This window comes from Oncorhynchus nerka, linkage group LG10, assembly GCF_034236695.1.
Source record: "Oncorhynchus nerka isolate Pitt River linkage group LG10, Oner_Uvic_2.0, whole genome shotgun sequence".
Lineage (NCBI taxonomy): Eukaryota > Metazoa > Chordata > Actinopteri > Salmoniformes > Salmonidae > Oncorhynchus > Oncorhynchus nerka.
The window spans coordinates 74038573-74063141 of record NC_088405.1 but is presented as its reverse complement, the minus strand read 5'-3'; the positions used below and the strand labels follow the sequence as shown (position 1 = coordinate 74063141).

General features: G+C 44.4%; 1 protein-coding gene across 2 annotated transcripts in view; it reads left to right on the top strand.

Annotated features, from left to right (window-relative positions):
• The window catches only part of LOC115136001 (zinc finger and BTB domain-containing protein 16-A-like), a 191420-nt gene that overhangs the window by 82720 nt on the left and 84131 nt on the right, over positions 1-24569 (top strand). For both annotated transcript variants that reach the window (XM_029671294.2, XM_029671293.2), the window contains exon 3: positions 11516-11613. In XM_029671294.2, the coding sequence (XP_029527154.1) occupies positions 11516-11613 (98 nt within the window). The remainder of the gene's footprint in view (positions 1-11515; positions 11614-24569) is intronic.

Genomic DNA, 24569 nt, shown 5'->3' with positions numbered 1-24569 from the left:
TGACGAGGTTTCAGTCTCCTAGCTGCCTGGATGTACTCCAGGTTGTTGCGGTGGTCAGTCCAGATGAGGAAAGGGTGTTTAGCCCCCTCAAGCCAATGTCTCCATGCCTTAAAAGCCTTAACCACAGACAACAGCTCCCGGTCCCCCAGATCATAGTTCCGCTCCGCCGGGCTGAGCTTCTTCGAGAAGAAAGCACAGGGGCTGAGCTTCAGTGGGGTGCCCGAGCGCTGAGAGAGCACGGCTCCGATCCCAGCCTCGGACGCGTCCACCTCCACTATGAATGCCCAAAGAGGGATCTGGATGTGCCAGCACGGGAGCTGAGGTAAACAGAGCTCTTAGGTGCCCAAAAGCCCTGTCCGCAACAACGAGGTACTCGTCATGCCCTGAGGTGGTACTAAATGCCATCTTCCACTCGTCGCCCTCCTGGATACGCACCAAATTGCATGCACTCCTGAGATCCAGTTTAGTGAAGAAGCACGCCCCATGCATTGACTCAATCGCCGTGGTGATAAGAGGTAGCGGTTAACTGTACCTCACCGTGATCTGATTTAGACCTCTATAGACAATGCACAGGCGCAGACCTCCATCCTTCTTCTTCACAAAAATACATTCGAGGAGGCGGGTGAAGTGGGGGACCGAATGTACCCCTGACGCAGGGATTCGGAGATATGTCTCCATAGCCACCATCTCCGCTTGCGACAGGGGATACATGTGACTCCTGGGTAGTGCAGCGTCTACCAGGAGATTTATCGCACAATCCCCCCCGTCGATGGGGTGGTAATTGAGTCGTCGACTTTTTACAGAAGGCGAGAGCCAAATCGGCATATTCTGGGGGAATGCGCACGGTGGAGACCTGGTCTGGACTTTCCACCATGGTAGCTCCAACGGAAACCCCTACACACCTCCAAGCACTCTCACGTCTTATGCTGGGAATGCGGGGAGAACTCAGGGAAACATACAGGTACAAACAGGTGGACAACAGAGGACTCTGGATGAGAGTAGTGCAGACTCATCTGGGGTGACGCAAGAGTGCCCTGTCTGCTGCCTCGACTCCCAGGGGGACCAACCCGGCACCGACCGGCAGTGTGCCCTCTGCGGCCACAGATGGTGCACGTTAAGGCCCCTCCTTCAATCTCCCTACACGTAGCCCCTCCCAACTCCATGGGCACCAGAGCAGGGAGTGCTGGGAGATGGAACCGACAGAGCCCCCTCAGGACGTCCACGGATGACCAGTAGGTTATCCAACCGGATGGGTAGATCCACCAGTTGGTCAAAGGAAATGGTGGCATCCCTGCAGCTCAACTCCCGACGGACGTCCTCACGCAGGCTAATGAACTGAATGTTTTCTTATCAACATTTGAATCAGACAACTTCGTGTTGGAGGTAAAACAAATGGAAGCATTATTACAAATGTTTGAGAGAGTTGTTGTTCAACAGTATGATGTTCTAAAGTTGTTCAGGGGATGTAACACATACAAAAGCCCAGGCCCAGACAAAATAAGTGGGCATGTGTTAAAGCACTGTCCTGAACAACTGGCTGGTGTTTTTACGGACATTTTCCAATCTTCACTCAACCAGCAACACGTTCCAGTATTGTGGAAAAAATCAATAATTATACCAATTCCTGAAGCATCTAATCCCTCTGTGCTGAATGACTATCGCCCTGTCGCTTTGACATCCTTAGTTATGAAATGCCTTGAGAAAATTGTGAAAAGTCATATTCTCAGTGTCACCCAGAAGCTCCTCGACCTGTTTGTTTGCCTATCAGCCTAGCAGAGGAGTTGATGATGCCATTCTTACCCTCCTTAACATGGTCTATAGACATCTAGATGGTGCCAAATCCCATGTCAGGGTTCTGTTTGTTGACTTTTCTTCTGCCTTCAACACAATCCAGCCTTACATTCTGGCACAGAGACTCATTCGGGACTTCTTCTTAGACGGGGGGCTGGTTTTGTGGCTGTTGGACTTCCTGAGCCAACGCTCACAGTGAGTCAAAATAGGTCCCCATGTGTCGGATATCTGCAATACCAACACAGGCTCTCCTCAGGGATGTGTTTTGTCCCCACTTCTTTACATCCTGTACACTACTAGTTGACACTGCCTTGATCAGCCTGTTGCATGATGACGAGGAACATCATGGCCCGGTCCTAGATGACTTTGAAGAGTGGTGTGAGGAATCACACTTGGTCCTCAATACCAACAAGACCAAAGAGATGTGCATAGACTTCAGGAAGCGTACAACACCTACCTCTGCAACATCTATCAGAGGCCAGAATATAGAAATTGTAGAGGAATATAAATATCTGGGTGTCCTTTTGGACAATAAGCTTCAGTGGAGTAAATGTACAGATCTGATCTATAGAAAGAGCCAACAGAGACTGTACTTTCTAAAAAAAAGTTGGGTTCTTTTAATATAGACTGTACTATACTGACTCTGTTTTACAAATCCTTTATTGAGAGTATTTTAACTTTTTGTATTGTTTGTTGGTTTGGCAATGCCACCGTCAGCCAGAGAAACCACAGCAAGCAAGGTACTTGGAGTCAAACAGACAGGCCTGGATGAGATCTTTAAGGTCAGGGCCCTCCGTAAGGCTCACAAAATCATTTTAGACCCAAGCCACCCCCTGTACCTCAACTTTTAATTACTCCCCTCTGGGCGCAGGTATAGGGCACCCCTCAGCAGGAAAAACGGAACGAGACAATCATTTGTGCCAGGTGTGATGTCCCTCCTAAACAGCTCGGGCGAATGTTCCCATTGACCCCGTAAGGCCAGCAGGCTAGTCGTTTCTTCTTTTAAAAAAATAAGTTTTATTTCTTATTTCTTACTATTATTATTTTTAATGGTGCGTAACTGTTATGAAAGTTGTATTGTCAATCTTGTTTTGTATTTAAACGCCACTTTAAATGTGTACATGACACTGCAACAAAATTTCCCCATGGGGGCAATAAAGTCAGTAAGTAAGTAAGCAGGCTGCATCAATAGTGGTCAATGAGGGCCTTGTCGTTCCATCCTGCTCCGACGGCCAAGAAACTGGAACTCCAGTGCGCTCCTCGTCCCCTCGAAGTGGTCCAACGCCGCGTCTTCCTCTCCACACTGCGTTTGCCCACCTCAGAGCTCTCCTCGAGAGGCATGAGACAAGGGTGGATACTCTCTCCCTTCCTGAGGGAGCTGGGTGAAGGGTGGCCAGGTATAGGTCCAGTTGTAAAAGGAACTCCTGGCACTGTGCGGCTGTCCCATCATACTCTCTGGGAAGGGAGAGACGCATGCCACTGGAGCTGTATCCGGACGGGACGGGCAGAGGCAACCCCGGTTGCGCTGGTCGATGCGCTGGAGAGACTTCCTGTCTCTCTCAGCGGTCCATGGTCTGGACAACGCGATCCATCATGGCACCGAGATGATGTAGCATTACCGCATGTTCCTGGACGCGCTCCTCGACTCCTGACTGGGGTACCTGCTCCTGCTGACTCCATGGTTGGTGTAATGTTCTGTCAGAAGTGTGCGTACTGGTATCGAAGTCAGGTGCAGGAGAGCAGAGATTTGTGAACAGGTGCACACTTTATTTAGGCAAAAGTGCAAAACGCACAAAACAGTCACGAGAATTATGTTTAACAATAAACATCTTTGTGATAAATAACATGGAAAAAGCAAGCCAGTCTGGTGTGTCAACAATACACACGTAACACAAACAATCTCACACAAAGACATGATGGGGAACAGATGAATAAATAGATTGATTGGGGACTGAAAACCAGGTGTGCAGGGAACAAGACAAAACAAATGGATACATGAGAAATGGAGCGGCGATGGCTAGAAAGCCGGTGACGCCGAACGCCGTCTGAACAAGGAGAGGAGCCGACTTCGGCGGAAGTCGTGACACTAACAATCTCCCTAGTCCTTGCTGATGACAAGAATACCTAGAACATGATTCACCCACCACCATGATCGAAAATATAAATTGGTACTCAGTAATGTAGTGTTTTGGATTTGCCCCAAACATATTCAGGACATGAAGTTAATTTCTTTGTCACATGTTTTACATGTTTTGGAATATTTTTATTCTGTCAAAGTTTTTTAAATATTTTTATTCAACCTTTATTTAATTAGGCAAGTCAGTTAAGAACAATTCTTATTTACAATGACTGCCTACACCGGCCACACCCGGGCAACACTGGGCCAATTGTGTGCCGCCCAATGGGACTCCCAATCACGGTCGGTTGTGATACAGCCTTGATTCGAACCAGGGTGTCTGTAGTGACGCCTTTAGCACTGAAATACAGTGCCTTAGACCACTGCGCCACTCGGGAGCCCAAATTAAGTTAAGGGGTGTGAATACTTTCTGAAGGCACTGCACCTTCCGAAGGTACCTTCTTGAGAGAAACATTTAGGAAAATGTTCTGGAACTTTAAATGGGTCGTGGTAAAAGGAGGGATAAGCGGCGAAACGTAGCTTCTCCGCTTGGCGGAGATACAGGTATAGAACCGGGGAATTAGGTGGAAATGGTGTCTCTTTGCCCAGGTATGGCAATTAGGAGTGGCGGTCCTAAGCCAGAGCCCTGTAAAGAGCCCCTGTGTTGGGCTAATACTCATCCAGTTCTGCCTGTTGACTCCATAGAAAAGAGGCTTCAGCCAGGGATAATGAAAGGAGTGCTGTGTCGCGTTACCCTGGACGACATAATTGAGCTTTGTTCAACATCCGCAGTCCCTCTCCTCCACCACCAATGCACCTCCACTGTCTGGGGCAGCTGCTCGAGAACCACTCTTTTTCACGACAAGAAGCACCCAGCCAGTCAACACAGTGATTATTTAACCAATCCCTCCCCTTAACAAAAACACCACATGTTTGGGCCCTTAATGGTGACATAGACAGAGATAATGAGGGCCGAGTGTGACTGGGAATTGTTTAGTGCGAGTGGTATTGAGGCCAACCACTAACACGGATGTTGGGGGCAATAATTAAATTGATAACACAGGGCCATTATGTGAATTAATATCCTTGGTTATTAAACAGACATCTCCCTTAATGCTGTGCTATTATGCTGCCCCCCCCCACCCTCCCTTATTTCATTTGATTTAATGTTTCCGTTTTTACCTCAAGAATATTGTCTTACTGAATCTGTCTCTGTATCCCCAGGCACATTTGGGGGTGGTAATCTTTGGGTATTATAAATAACAGCTCTCTACCGGGGATGAAAGGCAGTGGCTCCCTCTTTTTTTCTCCCTTACTCTTCCTCTCTCCCAGCCTGCCTGCTACTCGTCTATGCTTAGCACGGAGCTTGCAGCATGTGTGAGTGTGGCTGGAATTCATATGAACGTCTCGCTGCGGGGGGAAAGAGGGCAAGTCATTGATATGTGCAGGACGACTCTGATAAACAGCCTGCGCCGGCGAGCGTTCGCTTGATACATTTGATTGAAAAAGAAGTGGGGGGGATGTGAGTGAAACAAAGGAATAGGGGCTTAAAAACAGGGATGGAATAGCAGAGAAAGTGGCTGGCTTTGGACCTGTCGCTACCCCAGACACACACACACACACCTCAGAACGAGCACGCCTAAGTATTAAGCACCACACACATAATCTGTCACCAGATTAGGTGTGTGTGTGTGTGTGTGTGTGTGTAGACAAACAAGGTCTGGACTATTAACAAATGGATGTGGTGTTTTGTTTTTGATGAATTCCATTAAAATGTACCCAGAGCTGTGATGGTGTTTGTTTTGCATTTAGTTTATTTTTCCTATCCCTTTGTTTTATCTTGCGCCAATCTCCCCCTCACGCTGTCTGATGCGTCGACAACTGCCTGGCTCGCCTGGTCCTAATGGGCTGGAAACGCCTGTGAAAAAGACCTTCGCCTCACCGCACAGCTCAGCACTCGGGGAAAGAATACCAAAATGAAAAACGCCAGCAGAGCCAGAGGCGTTTCATAGCCACTTATGGCTGGATTAGGATCATCTACCGATGTGTCATCTAGCTGTCGCTTGCATTATTACAGCTTTGTTCACAATGACAAGGGCGAGAGCACAGAGGGGGACAGGGGAGGCACCCCCCTCCCCCTACCCACATGTTGTGATATCAGCCTCTGGATGTAACAATGCCTGGTTTCTTTCATATCATCAATAATGTTTTTCCCCTTGTATTTATGAGGCAAAGAACAGCTAACCTTAGCCCCCACTAACGGATAGATCGGTGAAGGAATCCAAACAAGTGCAAACGCCACTCTGTCAATTAAGATTAATCATCGTTATGCAAATGTTTTGGCAGAGCAGTGTCAACACCTGACTGAGATCTCTATTAAAAAGCATTGAGCGAGGCAAATAGACTGACAGCTTGAAACCCCCCTCTTCCTCCCTCCTTCTCTCCCTCCCTCTCTGTTCTCCTTGTCACATTGTTGGCCCCCTCTTTTGACAAATACCTTAATCTGACTGTGTGCGCACGTGGGATGGACGGTATGCGTGGTTCTTAGGGCCCCGAGTGAGGGAGGCTCCAGAGGGGAAGACTAATGGGGCTAGCCCCCCCAGATAGGCCTCTCAGCCTCTCCATTCCCAGGAACATCCAGAGGGGAAGACTAATGGGGCTAGCCCCCCAGATCCAGAGGGGAAGGCAGATAGGCCTCTCAGCCTCTCCATTCCCAGGAACATCCAGAGGGGAAGACTAATGGGGCTAGCCCTCCCAGATAGGCCTCTCAGCCTCTCCATTCCCAGGAACATCCAGAGGGGAAGACTAATGGGGCTAGCCCCCCCAGATAGGCCTCTCAGCCTCTCCATTCGCAGGAACATCCAGAGGGGAAGACTAATGGGGCTAGCCCTCCCAGATAGGCCTCTCAGCCTCTCCATTCGCAGGAACATCCAGAGGGGAAGACTAATGGGGCTAGCCCCCCCAGATAGGCCTCTCAGCCTCTCCATTCGCAGGAACATCCAGAGGGGAAGACTAATGGGGCTAGCCCCCCCAGATAGGCCTCTCAGCCTCTCCATTCGCAGGAACATTGAGGACAACTCTTCAATTATCATTTATTTTTATGGTGACCCTTCCTGCTCCAATGCCGCCACCTCTTTTCCTCTCCTCTGTTTGCCCCTCTATGCGCGAGCATCATCTCAAGATTGCTATGGAGGATGGAGAAGATGAAAGGAGATGAAGAAAGAGGGCAATGTTCCAGGACGTCGGCAGAGAGATATTTGTTGAAGCAGTAAGATGTAAGCGCAGCCGTGTGTCTTTTTGGATTCAGTTTATTTATTTTGATTTGATTCTTTGTTTTGATGAGCTGACATGTAATGTTAATTGTAACTTGCTGATGTGCAACAGTAGGAAAGCCTTTGTCTACTCCATGCAGGAATTAAGAGATTTGATGGACTTGTTCTTGAAGCAATTTCTAAATGTTTCCATACTGTTTATACATGAAGGTGGATTTATATTTTAAAATGTAGATTATTCAACCCCAAACCAAACAGACGACTCAACCTCAGTTTGTTGTTTTTGTTGGTTTGGCGGTTCAGGTGAGTACACTGTTTTAATGGCGTTACTAGTGCTCGTTTCAGGTGGTTTTTAATGGTGTCGTCTAGCGGGGACCCCTGCATCGAGGGCCGCCCATGGACAGAACTATGATGTAGAGCCAGCCGGGTCAGCTGGCGAGGTGAAAAAGTTCAGATTTATACGAGGTGCGCTGTAACAGCTCAATAACACAGGCCTGTAATCTACTCCCGTTTCAAACACAGGCCTGTAATCTACTCCCGTTTCAAACACAGGCCTGTAATCTACTCCCGTTTCAAACACAGGCCTGTAATCTACTCCCGTTTCAAACACAGGCCTGTAATCTACTCCCGTTTCAAACACAGGCCTGTAATCTACTCCCGTTTCAAACACAGGCCTGTAATCTACTCCCGTTTCAAACACAGGTCTGATTTACGAGCCAGCACGCCACTCCAGCACCCAAAATTAGTTGTTCAGCATATGTTTTGTTGACATAAATTTTAAATATATTGCCGTTGTCAAAACTGACTGTTGGACAAAGTTGCTTATTAACTGAGTAAATGGTTTGAGAGAGTTTTATGTCAGCTTCCTTAATGACTACAGTTAGTCTGTTTCAAACTAGACCCCCCACCCCAACACACACACACTACCACCCCCTCATCTTCTGTTTCAGCAGCAAAGCAAGAAAGCAGCTGGTCATGGGGTGGGCCTGAGTGTGTGTGTGTGTGTGTGTGTGTGTGTGTGTGGGCATAGGGAGGGAGTTAGTCCTGAGGGGACTGGGAGCTGCCACAGTTCACACATAGAGAGAAAAGGGAGGGCAGGGGCCTTATGTGCGGTTACATCTGGCGTAGGTGTCAGAGCTCCTTGGTCAGAAAGTAGAACTTTAAATAATTGCGCAGTCGTTTCGGCTTTTTCCCCTCTGTCCACCGCCACCCACCTCCAAATCATCTGCTTTTTAGCCAGGCTAAATGACCTGCCACCAGCACGGGACAGGAGGCTGTTAGTCCAAGCCCCAAGGAAGGGCTGCTGACTGCCACTGTGCAAAATCTCCAGCAAAGGTCACTCTGAGTTTCTGCTGCCTGTAAAATTAAGTAGCCGTAAAAAGAAATGCTTCCATAAAAAACACAAAGTTAATGATAATATTAACGTTGTTGCTTTCTGCCATTAACTTTTTTGCGGAGGGCGGGTTGGGTTTCATTCAAAGTAGTTATCCGTTTTTCTTGGCAGTGTTCACATTTATGTAATGCTACGGTACATTATAGTTTTATTTTAGGCAGGTTGCCTTACATTGTGTAGGTATTCTTAGCTTTCCCAACAGAATCGTTACACTAGTGATTATTCCGTGACAATTGCAATAGCCCTGCCTGACTGAGCGTTCTCAATTGCCCAGCCTAATTTGGTTTAAAACACATGCCTCCTTAAGCTCCATAGCGAAGAACAGACGTAGCATGTTGCAACTATTCCCTAGTATCCTAAATATACAGCGCCCTATAAACCACTGTCAGTCTGTTTGAAACACCATCAGCTTCCTGTCTGCTTCAGACGAGCCGGTCCTCAGTTAGATTCAGCTCCATCTCTCCAGATGGACAGCAGCCTCCCGTTTCCCACACCTCCCTCCTCTCCATGCATTTAAGGTAGTCAGTACACATGCTCCCCTCTCTCCAGCCCCTTGCAGTCCCCTTAATAAATCCATCTATTTCTTCATCAGCGTGCTGTACCGGGGGACAATGGCCAGATTGAGGGGCTACAACAAAAGGCCTTTGAAAAGCCTCCCAGAGTGTGTCCCCTACAGTAAGACGTTGTGCCTGTGTGCATCAGTCAGGGTCCCCAAGGTGCGCGGACCCCTGGTCTTTTCCCAGCTCCTCTCTCCTGCCTCAGCCGCTCACCCGTCCTCGTCTTTTGAAGTGGCCCCTTTTTATTTTTTGGAGGCGTTTACAGGCCTATTTAATTACTTACAGCTTGCCTAAGGGCTTGCTGCCTCATTCATTCTTTTGTTTGTCAAGGTCTCTCCCCGAATCCTACTCTGTTAAGACAGCCATCAGGATTTTGGAAGGTTTTTCGCTAGTTTTATCGGGGGGAGGTTCTCTCGCCCCCCTCTTCCTGTGTTCATTTTCTCTCCGTCTCCTTACCCTCAGTCCTCAAAACTGTTTTCCATTAATCTTCATTGAATTTACACCAGACATCCTCGCTTCATAACTCTTGCCACCATTGTCACAGACGGCCTGATTTCAGTCGCAGCACAAAGGAGTTGTAAATCAATTTTGATTTGGCGAATGACATCAATCAATCGTCATTTTGATACCCAACATCCTCAGCCCTTTTGTGAGACGTGAAGATGCATCGCAGTGTCAAGTTTATGAAGTTTAGCAGATCTCCCTATCAAGTGTATTGTTTCCCCAAGAACTGACACACTAAGACTATTGTTTCCCCAAGAACTGACACACTAAGACTATTGTTTCCCCAAGAACTGACACACTAAGACTATTGTTTCCCCAAGAACTGACACACTAAGACTATTGTTTCCGTCATCTGATGTGATACCAAGACACTCCAGCTTGAAGTGCTCTAATTATCACCTCATTCAGACATACAATGCATTAGTCAAAAATTGCTCCTCACCTGAACATAACTATAAAAAACGAATTTAGTGCATAGTTTTCACTCGCATCCTTTTTACATAACATTTTCTCTCAGCTTTCGACTCAGTTTAGAAACATTAGTTTTATTTGTGCACAAATGGAATTGTGAGAACTGTAGCATATGTCTTTGTTTCCCATTCTGAGACCTACAGCATTTGGCGCAAACAATGAGCTAATTACTTTTCTGGTAACAGTTACAGAATGCTGTAAGTATGCTAATAAAAAGACATGTTTAACAAATTGCCAGTGGTCTTTGAGCTCCGGCGAGGCCCACTTAAGCAAGAACATCAATAAAACAATAAAGGGCTTACCTGCTAGGGGTGAATTCTTTGACATTTGATGGGGGGGTAGTGAACAGTGGTTTGAAGTCGTTCTGTGTGTGTGGACTGTCAAGGCATTCTTGACCTACTTATCTCTTCCTTGAAGGATAAAATGTGTCCTAAAGCTAAGTGGGTGGGTGGGTGGGTGGGTGCGTGCACAGGTGGGTGGTTGCGAGCGTCTTTCTCAAGTTAATTGAAGCTATCTGTAAAAATTATAATTTGTTTGTCAATCTATGTGCCCTTTAATTGCTTCAGAACAAAAGCCTGTTTTGGTTCTGCCCCCGGGTGTTTGAGGTTTTTGCAACAGATTGAGTTGTCAAGGTTCCTACCGCATCTCCAAACTGAAATCTTCCCATAGGTTGTCTTTTGGTCCTGGCGAAGGTTGTGTAGTTATCTAATCCCCAGTTTTCTTTTCTGTGAAATTAAAGATTGACACTTGGTTTAGGTTTGACCCTCTGGGCCACAAACTTAGCCCTGCAGTACGTTGGTTCAACGCACGCCTTTCAGCTTTAAAAGCACCAACATGTTTTCTTTCAGGCGGCAGCCATTTTGACTGAGCATTAAAGGAGCCATTCCCATAAGAAAGTTCTTATATAATAGGAATTGACAACGGGACTCAACCGGCGCGGCATCATAAACGGTCGTAACATCATAAAGGGTCGTAACATTAACCTGCTTACCTTTTACATCTCTGTGTAAATCATCATCGTCCACTTTATAGGACCTAATCCATCCACTACTCTTGAGTTCTGTGATGGGTATGCATGCTCGCCACGGTAACACCTCCGGTGGAATAGCATTTAGTGATTTATAGCTAGAATAAAGTCAAGTTCCGACGCTTTCTTGCTATTTTTATTTAAGTTTATTGTTATGTTTTGATGTGCTAATTAATGGTCGGTGACATAGTCTTTTAAGACAATCTGAGAAGCAAAGTGTTTGACAATACGAGGATATCGTTGTGAGCAGCACAGTATACAGTGATGTAGGCAGCCGAATGGCAATTCACAGGTTTCATTCATAAATGTATCTCTCTGTCTGATTTGACATTGATGGTGAAATCCGGGACAATGTCCTGATATGTTTCTTTCTCATCTTTACAGGAAGCTGCACAGCGGAATGAAGACCTATGGATGTGAGCTTTGTGGGAAACGCTTTCTGGACAGCCTACGCCTTAGGATGCACTTGCTGTCTCACTCCGGTAAGAATCAGCACATTCTACACTATATTAGAACATTACATAATGGAATTTAATATTGGCTGTATAATGTACAGGCTTGATACTGAAATGGGATATCTAGTACTCGTGCATATGATTTAATGAACTGATAAAGACCTATAACATTGGATCTATTTCAGGATTTACATCGGGCTGCAGTGGTTTTAAATCAACGTTCAGTGGAGATATTGGTCCCATTGGTTATGGCCTGGGCCATGACATTAGCCGTCTAAAAGCCATGTAATTCAACACACAGCGGCTATTGATCCAGCAGGGCTGACACTCTGTCCACGGCCAGCCGGTGGATTCAGGGGCCTACTTAGCACAGTAGGGCTTTTTTTATTGGACTTATTTTTTTAATAGGGAACTGAACTCGTCTCCTAAGGCCTTAAGTGCAGATGGATTTTAGACTGTCTGTAAAGGCCATGGGACTCTGGGTTGCCTGTTGGTCAACCCCAACCATGTGTGGGTCTCTCGTTACCCCGCCACGCATTGGCCTGATCTAACCTCGGCCCACCCGGACTACATATACCACTACGTATGTTTCTACATGCTGTACAACCGCTTGATTCTCCTTCCACACTGGAAACACAACAGCCAATCAGTCAATCAAGTGTTTTTTTTGTTTCTCTCCCATTCTTTGTAAATGAGATATGTCATGTCACTGTTGTTTGGTCTCCCACAGTCATGTATGAAGGACTTTTGAAACAACAAATTAATATCTCAATTAATGCCGGAGTCTGGGTTCCTGTGATGTAGTAACACACGTTTTGATTTGTCGCAGAGGCATCTCTCCCGCCATGTTGCGGTGCGGAGATGAATGAATCCTCACGCTGTGCCGGTGAATTGGCTCTGTGCACGACTCAGCATGTAAAAAGCCTGCTTTAAGGAAATATATTATGTTCATTTTAGAATCCCCTTCCAAATCCCCACGACAACACACTTGCTACTCAGAGAACACAAACACATTTCTTGTTTGACATCCATAATAAAAAAGCATGTCTGTATTAGAGCTGGCCGTGACAGTTCTGAATTCAACAGTATAATAAATACAGTGCACGTCGGAGACCTCAACATATTCTCCCAGCCTCCCCAGTTTCTCAGATTCTAGAGCCAAAATGCCATGACCTTAAAGAGTTTCTTCTTCTCTTGGAAAATCAGCAGAGTTTGCCTCGTGCTGCAGCCTCCGACAACTCCTGCTGCGACAGTAAGATGGTGCATGTAATTAAACAATCCTTGGGGGAAGAATTATTGTGTGGTGGAAGTTTTAAAGTGAGTCCGGGTAATCCCGGGCTCAGACGCGTCTCCTTGCCTCAAAGAAAGACTGGAGAAGACTTCAAAAGAGGATTCTACTACATCTCGCCTAGCTCCCCAGCACCAGTGGAAACCAGTCTTTAGCAGCAGGCTGCAGAGTAAAGGCTGACCTGATTGGCCTTAGTTTCCCTAAACTGATTGAGTCCAGATCTGGTCTGCAACATAATTAACCAAGTCATTCAGCAGACTATTGGTTTAATCATCAGAGTTGTGAATCATGACTAGCACATTCCAGTGCAGCGGTTACTAAACTATAAAGTTGACTGCTTTCAACAGGTGAGGGAGTGGGTGAATACTCTGGCCTGACATGGATGTTGGCTCAAATTCTTGGTCAACCTCCAGAAATACTCTGTAATTCATCGACGTTGTCAATGAGTGTCAAGCTAAAAAGGGAAATAGCAAACATGGCTGGCAGCATCACGAAGACAAAAGAACAATCGTCTGCCTGCCTTTTTACTAACATTTGAAACTCTAGGAAGAACCACAAGAAATGAGTCCCCTCACAAATGAAGAGTGAGTAAAGGATGTGGGCATTGTATTTTTAGCTCCACCTCCGAAACTTTTGCGGTCCTGGCTTGCTTGACGCACAATAACCAACCTGTGCTGTGTACACGTCAGTGTTGACACATTGGAGCTTTGGTCTGGCGTAAAGCAGACAAGTGCTTCTATCAAGACAGCAATGGTTAGGGGGAGACTAGTGATGAGCCGAAGCCCTTTGATTTTTTTTACCTCAGACTTTCAAGTCTTTTTTTCCCCCCATCCTGGCCTCAGTGCCTGCCTCCATTTTTATCGTCTCTCGCTACAAAATGACACATTACAGGCCCTTGTGCTTGCCCCCCTTCCTCTCCCCCTCTACCCACCACCACCCTTCACCTAGCCTCAGACATTCAGAGAGAGAAAGAGAGATGGCGGGAAGGAGGAGGAGTGCTTGTTGGTATGCACAGTGCACTGTGTGTGATGTGTACCATTTCAGCCGTCACTGCCCCTCCCTGTTCAACTCCGCCAGTGCAGCCTGTCTCTCTCGTCTGCTCTCATTCACTGCGTGTGCTTGTTTTATCGGAGACTTGGCGGCTCGCCAGTCTGGGCTGCCTGCCACAGCAGAGGGTACAGTATGTACAGTGAGTCTTGTGCCAGTTTTCTTTTTTTTTGCATTTGTTATGAGTGGAGATATATATATTTTTTTGCCGTGGTGTTTTGATCCGTCGGAGAGAGGAGCGTACCTGTTGAATGAGGGAGTCTGGTGGCACCGACGCAGTAAGCTGATTAGGGGGCCACGGGTGGGCTTGGGGCCCGATTTAAGGAATGGCGTGTGCCTGTGTTTTTCCCCAGGTTAATGTCACCGCGGCCTAGGAGCCGGGGAGCGGGCTGCAGGTCTGCCTAGACGAACAGTGACTCAGAGTTTTGGGATGGGAGAAGCTCCGGCCCATTCAGGGGTGTGATGTGAAATGCCATGGTATCCCTGTTGGTTGAGTGTTGTGGAATAGTCTTGGCCCACAAATACTTAGATGATTAATAGAGCTTATTCAGATTGAAGAGTTCTAGGAGAGGCACTGCGATGAGATTGACATAATGTATACATAAATGTATTTAAAGCATATACTTACAACTATTCAGCAAGCAGCTTTTCATCTTAACCATATTACAAACTTGAATAATGCAACAGTTCACAAGCATGTGAAGACAATTAATGGGTTTATTTTCTCATCCCTACACTATTACATTTTAGCTTCAAGATTAAAGCCCTCTAGCTAAAACTAAGAACATGTCTTCATGTTAGCCTATCAGAAGTGAATGATTACCACGCCAACCTTTAAACATTAGAGCAAACCAGGCTTCATTTCTAGAAATATCATGGAAATCATCACGTGGTAAAACAAATTGCATCTGAAAACGTGCGAGTTCACATCAGCTATTTTACGCTGCTCAGCGCAGCCACCCGAAGCACCATTTAGTTCTTTTTTAAGCTACGGCGACAATTTCACAATGTAAACTAAGTAATGTAAAGTAACAAAAACATTGCTCTGCAATTAGGATTTTTACTGTAGGGGTGTTGGGCTCAGAGACAATTATGTTTACACTGCCCTGCTCGGAGGGAGATAACTCTTGAGGAAGTAAGTTTACATTACAGTAATGTCTCTTGAGAATCTCTCGAATCTCCTTAACTCTCGTCAATGTGAAAAGAGCCATAGTTGCATTTTGAAAGCACATCGGTTATTTTTATGATGACTAATTTTCTCCTCCCAACCATGGCTGTTCAGGCTCTATCAGTGGAAGAAATATGGTATGTACCATCAAAGTAAGCGCTAATCCTCTGTTTACAGTATATAATCATCCGAGAGTTAGCAGATTAACACACACACACCGAACATAGTCATTCAACAAATACGCATGCATGCACTCACACAAACAAACAAACAAACAAACACACACACTACATCCAATCGATGAAACCCTGCTATGATCATTAATGCCGGTGGACTACCAGGAAAAGGGAGGCATGCCACCTGTTTTGGGGTTACCAGATATTTCTGCGATGGCTCACTGTTTGTCCCACCACCCTGGGGATTCTTCAACTGCATCGCCTCTCCTGTTGGTCTTCCTGCTCTAACCCTTACTTGGGGGACAGTGTTAAACGTTAATGCTCCCTTCCCCATGGTTGTCTTAGATCTGGTCCATGTCACCAAGCTGACTGTAAATGTCAATATCATTGGGTTGCCATTACAGCACAGAGAAGCAAAGGGCCACCAAGATCTCCCCCCCCCCCCTCCTTCCTGCCCTCCAACCTCAAATCAACCCTGACATAGTTAACTCTCAGTGCACCTGACTAACACCTGCTCCCACTTCTCTGTGTGCGCCATATAAATGGCTAAAGCATTAAGACATTGAAAAATGTGAGGCATTTGAAAAAGCGAGTGCTGTGGATGGGAGGAGAGGGAAAAAGACAGAGGGGGGAGGAAGAGAAAAGCCCAGGGGAAGGTGTTCCTTCCCTTGCTGTCTCTCTCACTGTCTCCCTCTGTCTCTCTGTCTCTCTCTCTTTCCCTCTGCCTCCCACTCTCTCTGTTTTATTCTCCCTTTGCTACTGCTCTCTCTCTCCTCCGTCTCTTTCACTCATACGTTCTCATCCCTCATTCACTTTCTCTCTCTCCATCCCTCTGCCTCGCTCTCTCTTTCATTCTCCCTCTGCCACCACTCTCTCTCCTCCCTCTCTTTCACTCTCTCCTTCCCTCTGCCTTCCTCTCTCTTTCATTCTCCCTCTGCCACCACTCTCTCTCCTTCCCTCTGCCTCCCTCTCTCTCTCTTTCATTCTCCCTCTGCCACCACTCTCTCTCCTCCCTCTCTTTCACTCTCTCTCCTTCCCTCTGCCTCCCACTCTCTTTTATTCTCCCTCTGCCACCACTCTCTCTCTCCTCACTCTCTCTCTGTCTCTCTCCTATCCATCTCTCTGCTGTCGGAGCAGAGAGTGAGGAGTGGAGCTGTTTGGCGGAGCTCTCTTGGCCCCGCTCCAGCTCTTCCCTCACTGATGACATCATGGTTGTGCCGGCAGGTCTGGATGTTCTGCCAGCATTCCAGTGCATTTATGATCGCTCGCAGATGTGTGTCCAGGAACATACTGTACCCAAACCATAAATTAATGAAACTTGACTGCCTTCCAAGCCACATATTCCAAAATAGAGAAGGGCCCTGCGACTTGAGACAGGGAAGGGGGAAGAGGAGGAGGGAATAGGGGGATGTTGTGGAGGGAAATTTCTGTTCAAATATTCAAAAGAAAAGAATGACTATGGAAAAAAATGAACAGTGATTTACATGTATATTTTTCACAACAGCTGACACCATAGTCCACCACTGCCACTCCTTCCCTCCATCCCTCTCTCTAGTACATTAGCACAGGATGACAGACGGCGTGGATAAATGGACTGAGCTTCTGTTTGGCCGCGTGCCCTAACTCCTTTCTGGGGGTTTAAACCCATAACCCCTGACCTGTTGATGTACATTAAACCCCTATTTAAAACAACACTTGAATTATGTGGGGCATAAATCTGCCTACATTATACAGGTCCAGGAGAGATTATTGGGTCCCTGGTCGTAATGGCCTCAGTAATTGTCTGGCAACTGGATGGAACCAGTTAAGACATCCATCCATCTGGAATGGGACTTGACTGGGAATAGTGTTCCCCCAGTAAACTGTGCCCTTTTAGCCGGAACTCAATGTACTTACCTGGCTGCACTCTATAAGCCTCTGAAAAAAGTGATGGTCTATCTAGGCTGTACAGTATGTGAGAGGGATGGCCTAGGCCCCTCAAACTCCACTCTGGACCTAGAAGCCAGTTCCACTGCATTTTTTCATTGTTCCCCTCTAATCAGGCACTGATTTAGCCCTGGGACACCAGGTGTGTGCAATTAATTATCAGGTAGAACAGAAAACCAGCAGGCTCCGGACCTCGTAGGGTAAGAGTTGAGTACCCCTGGCCCAGACATAAGAGGTGCCACGTTTGGTGAGTCATCTATCATTAAGCCATGACAGCACTGTGGATGGCCCAATATTAATTCTCTTAAGGTTCTTGACTATTCCACCAGTAGTTGAGGCGCTACAGTGTTTGTATCATTGTAGTAAATCACTGATTACGACTGAATGTTGTGTCAAAATTAGCTCACTATCTAAATTGGATCCTGTTTTAGTAACCTGCTATATTATGTGGTACATTTTTAAATCGGTGTGTTTTGACTGTTATAGAATTCAATGAATGGTTCAATGTCTCGTACTACATACAAACATCACCTAGAACGTGTTTCGTTCTGTTGGCTAAAAATGCATTTGGCCCCGGCCTTAGATCTTCGCAACGAGGTCAGTTAAATCGAGTCAACATATTCTCAATGATTTACGATGCTTTCATCCTCACAAGTAGCGCCCATCGAATTACATCGCCGACATGGCATTTTATTTATACGATACAATACGAAATTCTAAATCGTCTTGTTCGTTAACCGTCCTTTTGTAAAAACATCTCTGGTGCACCAAAACAAACCTCAAAAGGAAGCTCCCAACTAGCCCATAATACCCCTGTAGGAAGAAAGGATCTGGATCTTACTTTGTCAGGGTATTGCCGCTTTAAATCCCTTTGGTTGCTAAGTAGCAAGTGCCCCTGTGCTCTAATGGGCTGATTTGGTATTCAGCTCGATGCCGGCTCTTATTTTTGTATGCGAGACAAAGTGTTTTGATGGAGGGTGATTGCGGCAGTGTCTGGAGGCTGTTTTTCAGTTTTATGGGGTGTACAGTACACAGTGTGCCTTTACTAAAACATAACACAGCCCATTGAATTTTGTATTTGCTTCATTTTTTTCTCCCGCTGAGCTGCTCCTGTCAGAGACGAGGAAAGGAGGTGGGGGCGGGGATGTCCCTCACGGGTTCAGGGGAGAGAGAGACTGAATGGAAGTGCAGCTCTTATTCCTATAATAGTGAATGTTGCTCAACTGTGCAAAGATCAGTTGGACTTTGCTTGCTCTAGGTATTTTATTTTGGGAGTAGCTCTTTAGTGGAATATCCCTGACAACGGCTCAAATAGGGAAGGGCAGGCACAATGGATTTGTCAGAATGACGTATCCATTTATTTATTTGGTATTAGTGATAATCATTCTTTCCATTAAGTAATTCAGAGGAATGCCATGCAGAATGATGAAATACAATGATGGCATCAACACTGATCCCTTAAATGTCAACGTTGTCCCCTTAACAAGACATGGAAGTTGATATTCAGGAAGTGATGTGAAGCAGTCATGATCAGTCAGAATAATACTTGCAAGGAAAGCCAGCAACGTAAACAACGTTTACGGTTGAAAGTAATTGCGATTATTATTGTTAGAAATGTTGGTCCCGCTTTAATTTACATTCAGCTTAGAAAGGCATCATAAAACCTTCATAATGCCTTCATAAACACTACATAAATGTGTAACAAAGCACCTATAACTATGTCATGCTTTATAAAGGCATCATAAAGCCTTCATAATGCCTTCATAAACACTACATAAATGTGTAACAAAGCACCTATAACTATGTCATGCTTTATAAAGGCATCATAAAGCCTTCATAATGCCTTCATAAACACTACATAAATGTGTAACAAAGCACCTATAACTATGTCATGCTTTATAAAGGCATCATAAAGCCTTCATAATGCCTTCATAAACACTACATAAATGTGTAACAAAGCACCTATAACTATGTCATGCTTTATAAAGGCATCATAAAGCCTTCATAATGCCTTCATAAACACTACATAAATGTGTAACAAAGTACCTATAACTATGTCATGCTTTATAAAGGCATCATAAAGCCTTCATAAACACTACATAAATGTGTAACAAAGCACCTATAACTATGTCATGCTTTATAAAGGCATCATAAAGCCTTCATAATCCCTTCATAAACACTACATAAATGTGTAACAAAGCACCTATAACTATGTCATGCTTTATAAAGGCATCATAAAGCCTTCATAATGCCTTCATAAACACTACATAAATGTGTAACAAAGCACCTATAACTATGTCATGCTTTATAAAGGCATCATAAAGCCTTCATAATGCCTTCATAAACACTACATAAATGTGTAACAAAGCACCTATAACTATGTCATGCTTTATAAAGGGTTCATACATGTGGTGTAAATGTGTGACATAATTACCAATGTCAAATGTGACTTAACCCATTTTGTTGAGTATGATATAAACATGTGCTTTATATAGGGTGACATGTTGTGCTGAAGGATGTCACACGCTCTAAAGTTTAGTCATGTTAGTCACATTACACCTAATCTCATTCCCAGACACTTCTGCCCAAATGCGCGGAAGGTCTAGTGGACCAACTCATCAAACTTGGCCTTCATTAGGGTTTAAAAGCACATTTTAAGAATAGTAATTGTGAGAATGGGCAGGGATAAGCAATCATTTTTACTTTTTTACGGTGTTAAGTAGACAATGACAAATACTTGACTCAGTAAGGTCACAAATACTTGACTCAGTTACACTCCCACTAAGGCCAACGTTGAATGGTTGATATCCCAGGCTTATATGTGCTGTGTTGTGCAATAGCCTGTGGATGATGTTACACCAAGGAACACTTCACTTGATGAAAACCCACAACCTAAAGAAATTGAAAGTGTCTATCTTCTGGAACCAAGTTACATGTTCCTTAGTACACAAACATGCACACAACAACAATGGGCCATACTGCATGGTGCTGGTCCCAGTCAGGTCTTTGACACGTTCACACACTCCCCTGCTGAAAGGTCAGCCACAAAATGTTGGCACCATTGTAACGGGTTGTAATCCAGCCCTGGTCTCCAGCATTGGAGCAGAAGAGGAATACCTGGTGCAGTAGTCTCAGGTGGGACTGACACGCACACAAACGCAAGCTTTGCAGGTCCATCAACCCATTTAAATACCTCACACAGTAGCATGTGGATCACGAGAGAACCTTTTTGTGTAGTGTCCTGTAATACTTTGTTTGGAGTGAGACACCTTCAGTCATTCATAGCACATCCATAAAGACTGTATATTGCATGACACTGTACTTAATTTAATAATAACATGTACTTAAATGCCTTGTATCATATGATGCTGTACTTACTATGAAGTCAGACACCTTTGGTCATTCATAACACATACTTAAAGGCTTAATTATGTCAACACAAATGTATTAAAACTTAGGGAATTATCACTAACAGCTAAAACAAATAAACATTAAAGACATGTTTAAACCATACATTTCCTTGTTTAAATATTTAAAACGATACAAATGACATGAAGTTTCAAAAAGTCCAGCAATGCAATTACATTGAATGTTACACAGATCTGTGAATAGAGTAGCTTGTCTCTGAGCTGGCGGACGAATGGTTCTGGCCTCTTTTCCTGCTGGGTGTACTGCATGTTGGTTCCAACCATAAAGTAACACGGTTATCAGGTCTGTTAGGAAATGCCTTTGTCACACCTTCTGGATAAGGCATTTCTGTACTGTGACAGAAACTCTAAATGGGGAGATGGGGAACCCCATTCAATTCATATTATTATATTCCTCTTTCATTTACAAATCTCATGACGTGACTATGAGACACAGCTGTATCTAAGGGGAATTGTTTTTAGCTAGCAAAATTTAGACTACTTGGCAATTGCTGCGAAGTCACCGAAATTATTCGAAATAACACTTAACTCAATAACCATTCATGACATATGAAAAATAATTATCTTAACATTAACAATGATTCATATCTGTGCATATTTAAGTAACAATAGCATTCAATTTGGGCTTTAAAACATGTTCCAAGGTCAATGAAATGCCCCCAATGTGAATCACTGTATATGGAATACATATTGGCTTCGAGCAAGGACTGTTCTGGGTCCAGCAGTAAAAGGATTGTAGGGGATAGTCAGTAGGTTCTGTAGAATGTTTATATGGTGTAATTTCATGGGACTCTGAATAATATGGTGTGTTGCTGGCCTTTTACTCCACCCATTCAATTGGCGTCCGAAACGCATCACGTGCGCTTACTGCACTACAGAAAACATGCTCAATGAATTAAAGGGCAACTACACTCAAAAGTTTAAGATTTCTCCCAGACTTCAAAAGTCGTCTCCTGATGTGGTTTAAGCATTGTTGTGAACACAGAAAATCCAATGTAGTTATTTTTCTATTAAAAAAAAAAAGTCTGAAAAAAACTGGGGTAAACCAGAAAAACAATGGAAAATCCGAAGCCTGGAAAAAAACCAAGAGAACTGAATTTTGAAAAAAAAAGTAAGCAACAAATATTAATGGATTTGAAAATGTCCCTACCAAAATGTATTGCTGTGCATGACTGCACTTTAGAATGTGTGTCATCCTGCAGCACATCATTTTGGAGGAAGTTGAGGTCAAGTCCAAAATTGACCATGCACCCGAGAGGGAAACAGGTTGGGCCATCCTATAAATGTTTTAGTGAAACATATACAATTTAGCAGACACTTATCCAAAGACACTTCCAGTCATGTGTCCATACATTTGTATGTGTGAGTGGTCCCAGGAATCAAATCCACTATCCTGGCATTGCAATGCTCTACCAAGATGCATTATAAATGCTTTGTGAAGCCTCAATTTAATCTGATTTATAAAGTGTTTATTAAGCTGTGCTTATGCCACCCTTTATAAAACACAGGGTTTGCCATATTTGACATAGTGGGTTATGTCACATTTATGAACCCTTTATAAAGCATAACATATGGTTATAGATGATTTGTAACACATTCATGTAGTGTTCAAGAAGGCTTTATGATGCCTTTATAAGCTGCACGTCATTTACAGCGGGACCAATTGTTTTATCAGCAGTAACATATTTGGAACTGCAGGCATAAGGAAAGTTCTTAACTCTCAGGTGGCGTCCTTCTGGAGTTATTGTATGTGTTTATTTGCACACAGAGGCTTATTTTCCAGGCAGAGTTGATGATTTGTTTGTTCATAGGGTTCTGTTTGTGTTCAAAGATCAAGGAATTGATATCAGCTATAAATCTGTGGTTGCAAAGCAGTGGTATTGGATCAAACGGAAAAAATGGGGGGGGGGGGTAGAAATGCAATAAAAAGACCCAGGGAAGTGTAGTGGAGCGGGGCTAGGGGGAGCGCGCTTGGTTGTGAGAGAGGCTACATTTAAATCGGAATTGGCCGACTTCCACAACCTTGCAGGCATTTTAATGAGTCATAATAACTTCATTTAAAACCAGCTGAGCAGAAATAGTTTGGAGAGAAGCCTGTGGCCAGTATGGATTGGTGTTTTCATCAGGCCCCACTCCCTTTCATGGGCCAGAGAGCCACAGACACACGACGCACATACGTGCACAACACGCACACACACACACTGGATGGACATCTGACTGGGGTTACACACAATTATAGTTGCTGTGTACCTGCGTGTCATTGTTTACAAACAATGACAGTTATGACATTTAATTTCACCATTTAAACCCCTTATTCATATCTTCTGTCTTCTCTAAACACAGACGTCTGTGGATGCAACTTGACCCACCCACTGTGCTGTTGTCTGCCCTCATGATGTCCATCCAGGCTCCATCGCTCCATTAAGGGAAAACATGCTGGGTTCTAGTCACAGTTAATAACCATACATGTTAGTCCGACAAACTGCATATCATACAGTACATAGTCTGAATAATCACTGTATGTGTATCTGTGGGGCCCCTGATGGTTATTATTTGCCTATATGGAACCAACTGATTAACTTACTCACCCAGAGGCCAGTTAACTGGAGAGAGTATGACCAACCTTGGCATAATTGTAAATGGTGAGAGTGAGCGAACATGTGGCCTCACTAATCCGACCATGTCACCCCCGCATCAAAAAGTCGAAATTAGAAGGAATTTTCTCGGAGAAAAAAAACATTTTTTGGAAGGAGGAAAATCAGCACTTATCAAAATATGCCTCTAATTCTCTATCTGGCGTAGCAGAAGACCATTGACATTGTTGTTCTAATGACATAACGATGTATCATATATTGCAGTGGCTATTAGATTATCTAGTGTCTTTTTTCACAGAGGCAGTCTGGGTATTTGAGCAGGTTCCCGTGAGTGTGGGCGAGCACTGTCGTGTATCCTAAAATGATCTCACAACCATGCACTTTAGTCTTTCTATTAGCAGTCATCATAGAGAATGCATGGCTTTCTGTTTGTGTAATGGCATTAGCAGTCATCATAGAGAATGCATGGCTTTCTGTTTGTGTAATGGTATTAGCAGTCAGCATAGAGAATGCAATGCTTTCTGTTTGTGTCATGGTATTAGCAGTCATCATAGAGAATGCATGGATTTCTGTTTGTGTAATGGTATTAGCAGTCATCATAGAGAATGCATGGCTTTCTGTTTGTGTAATGGTATTAGCAGTCATCATAGAGAATGCATGGCTTTCTGTTTGTGTAATGGTATTAGCAGTCATCATAGAGAATGCATGGCTTTCTGTTTGTGTAATGGTATTAGCAGTCATCATAGAGAATGCATGGCTTTCTGTTTGTGTAATGGTATTAGCAGTCATCATAGAGAATGCATGGCTTTCTGTTTGTGTAATGGTATTAGCAGTCATCATAGAGAATGCATGGCTTTCTGTTTGTGTAATGGTATTAGCAGTCATCATAGAGAATGCATGGCTTTCTGTTTGTGTAATGGTATTAGCAGTCATCATAGAGAATGCATGGCTTTCTGTTTGTGTAATGGTATTAGCAGTCATCATAGAGAATGCATGGATTTATGTTTGTGTAATGGTATTAGCAGTCATCATAGAGAATGTATGGCTTTCTGTTTGTGTAATGGTATTAGCAGTCATCATAGAGAATGCATGGCTTTCTGTTTGTGTAATGGTATTAGCAGTCATCATAGAGAATGCATGGCTTTCTGTTTGTGTAATGGTATTAGCAGTCATCATAGAGAATGCATGGCTTTCTGTTTGTGTAATGGTATTAGCAGTCATCATAGAGAATGCATGGCTTTCTGTTTGTGTAATGGTATTAGCAGTCATCATAGAGAATGCATGGCTTTCTGTTTGTGTAATGGTATTAGCAGTCATCATAGAGAATGCATGGCTTTCTGTTTGTGTAATGGTATT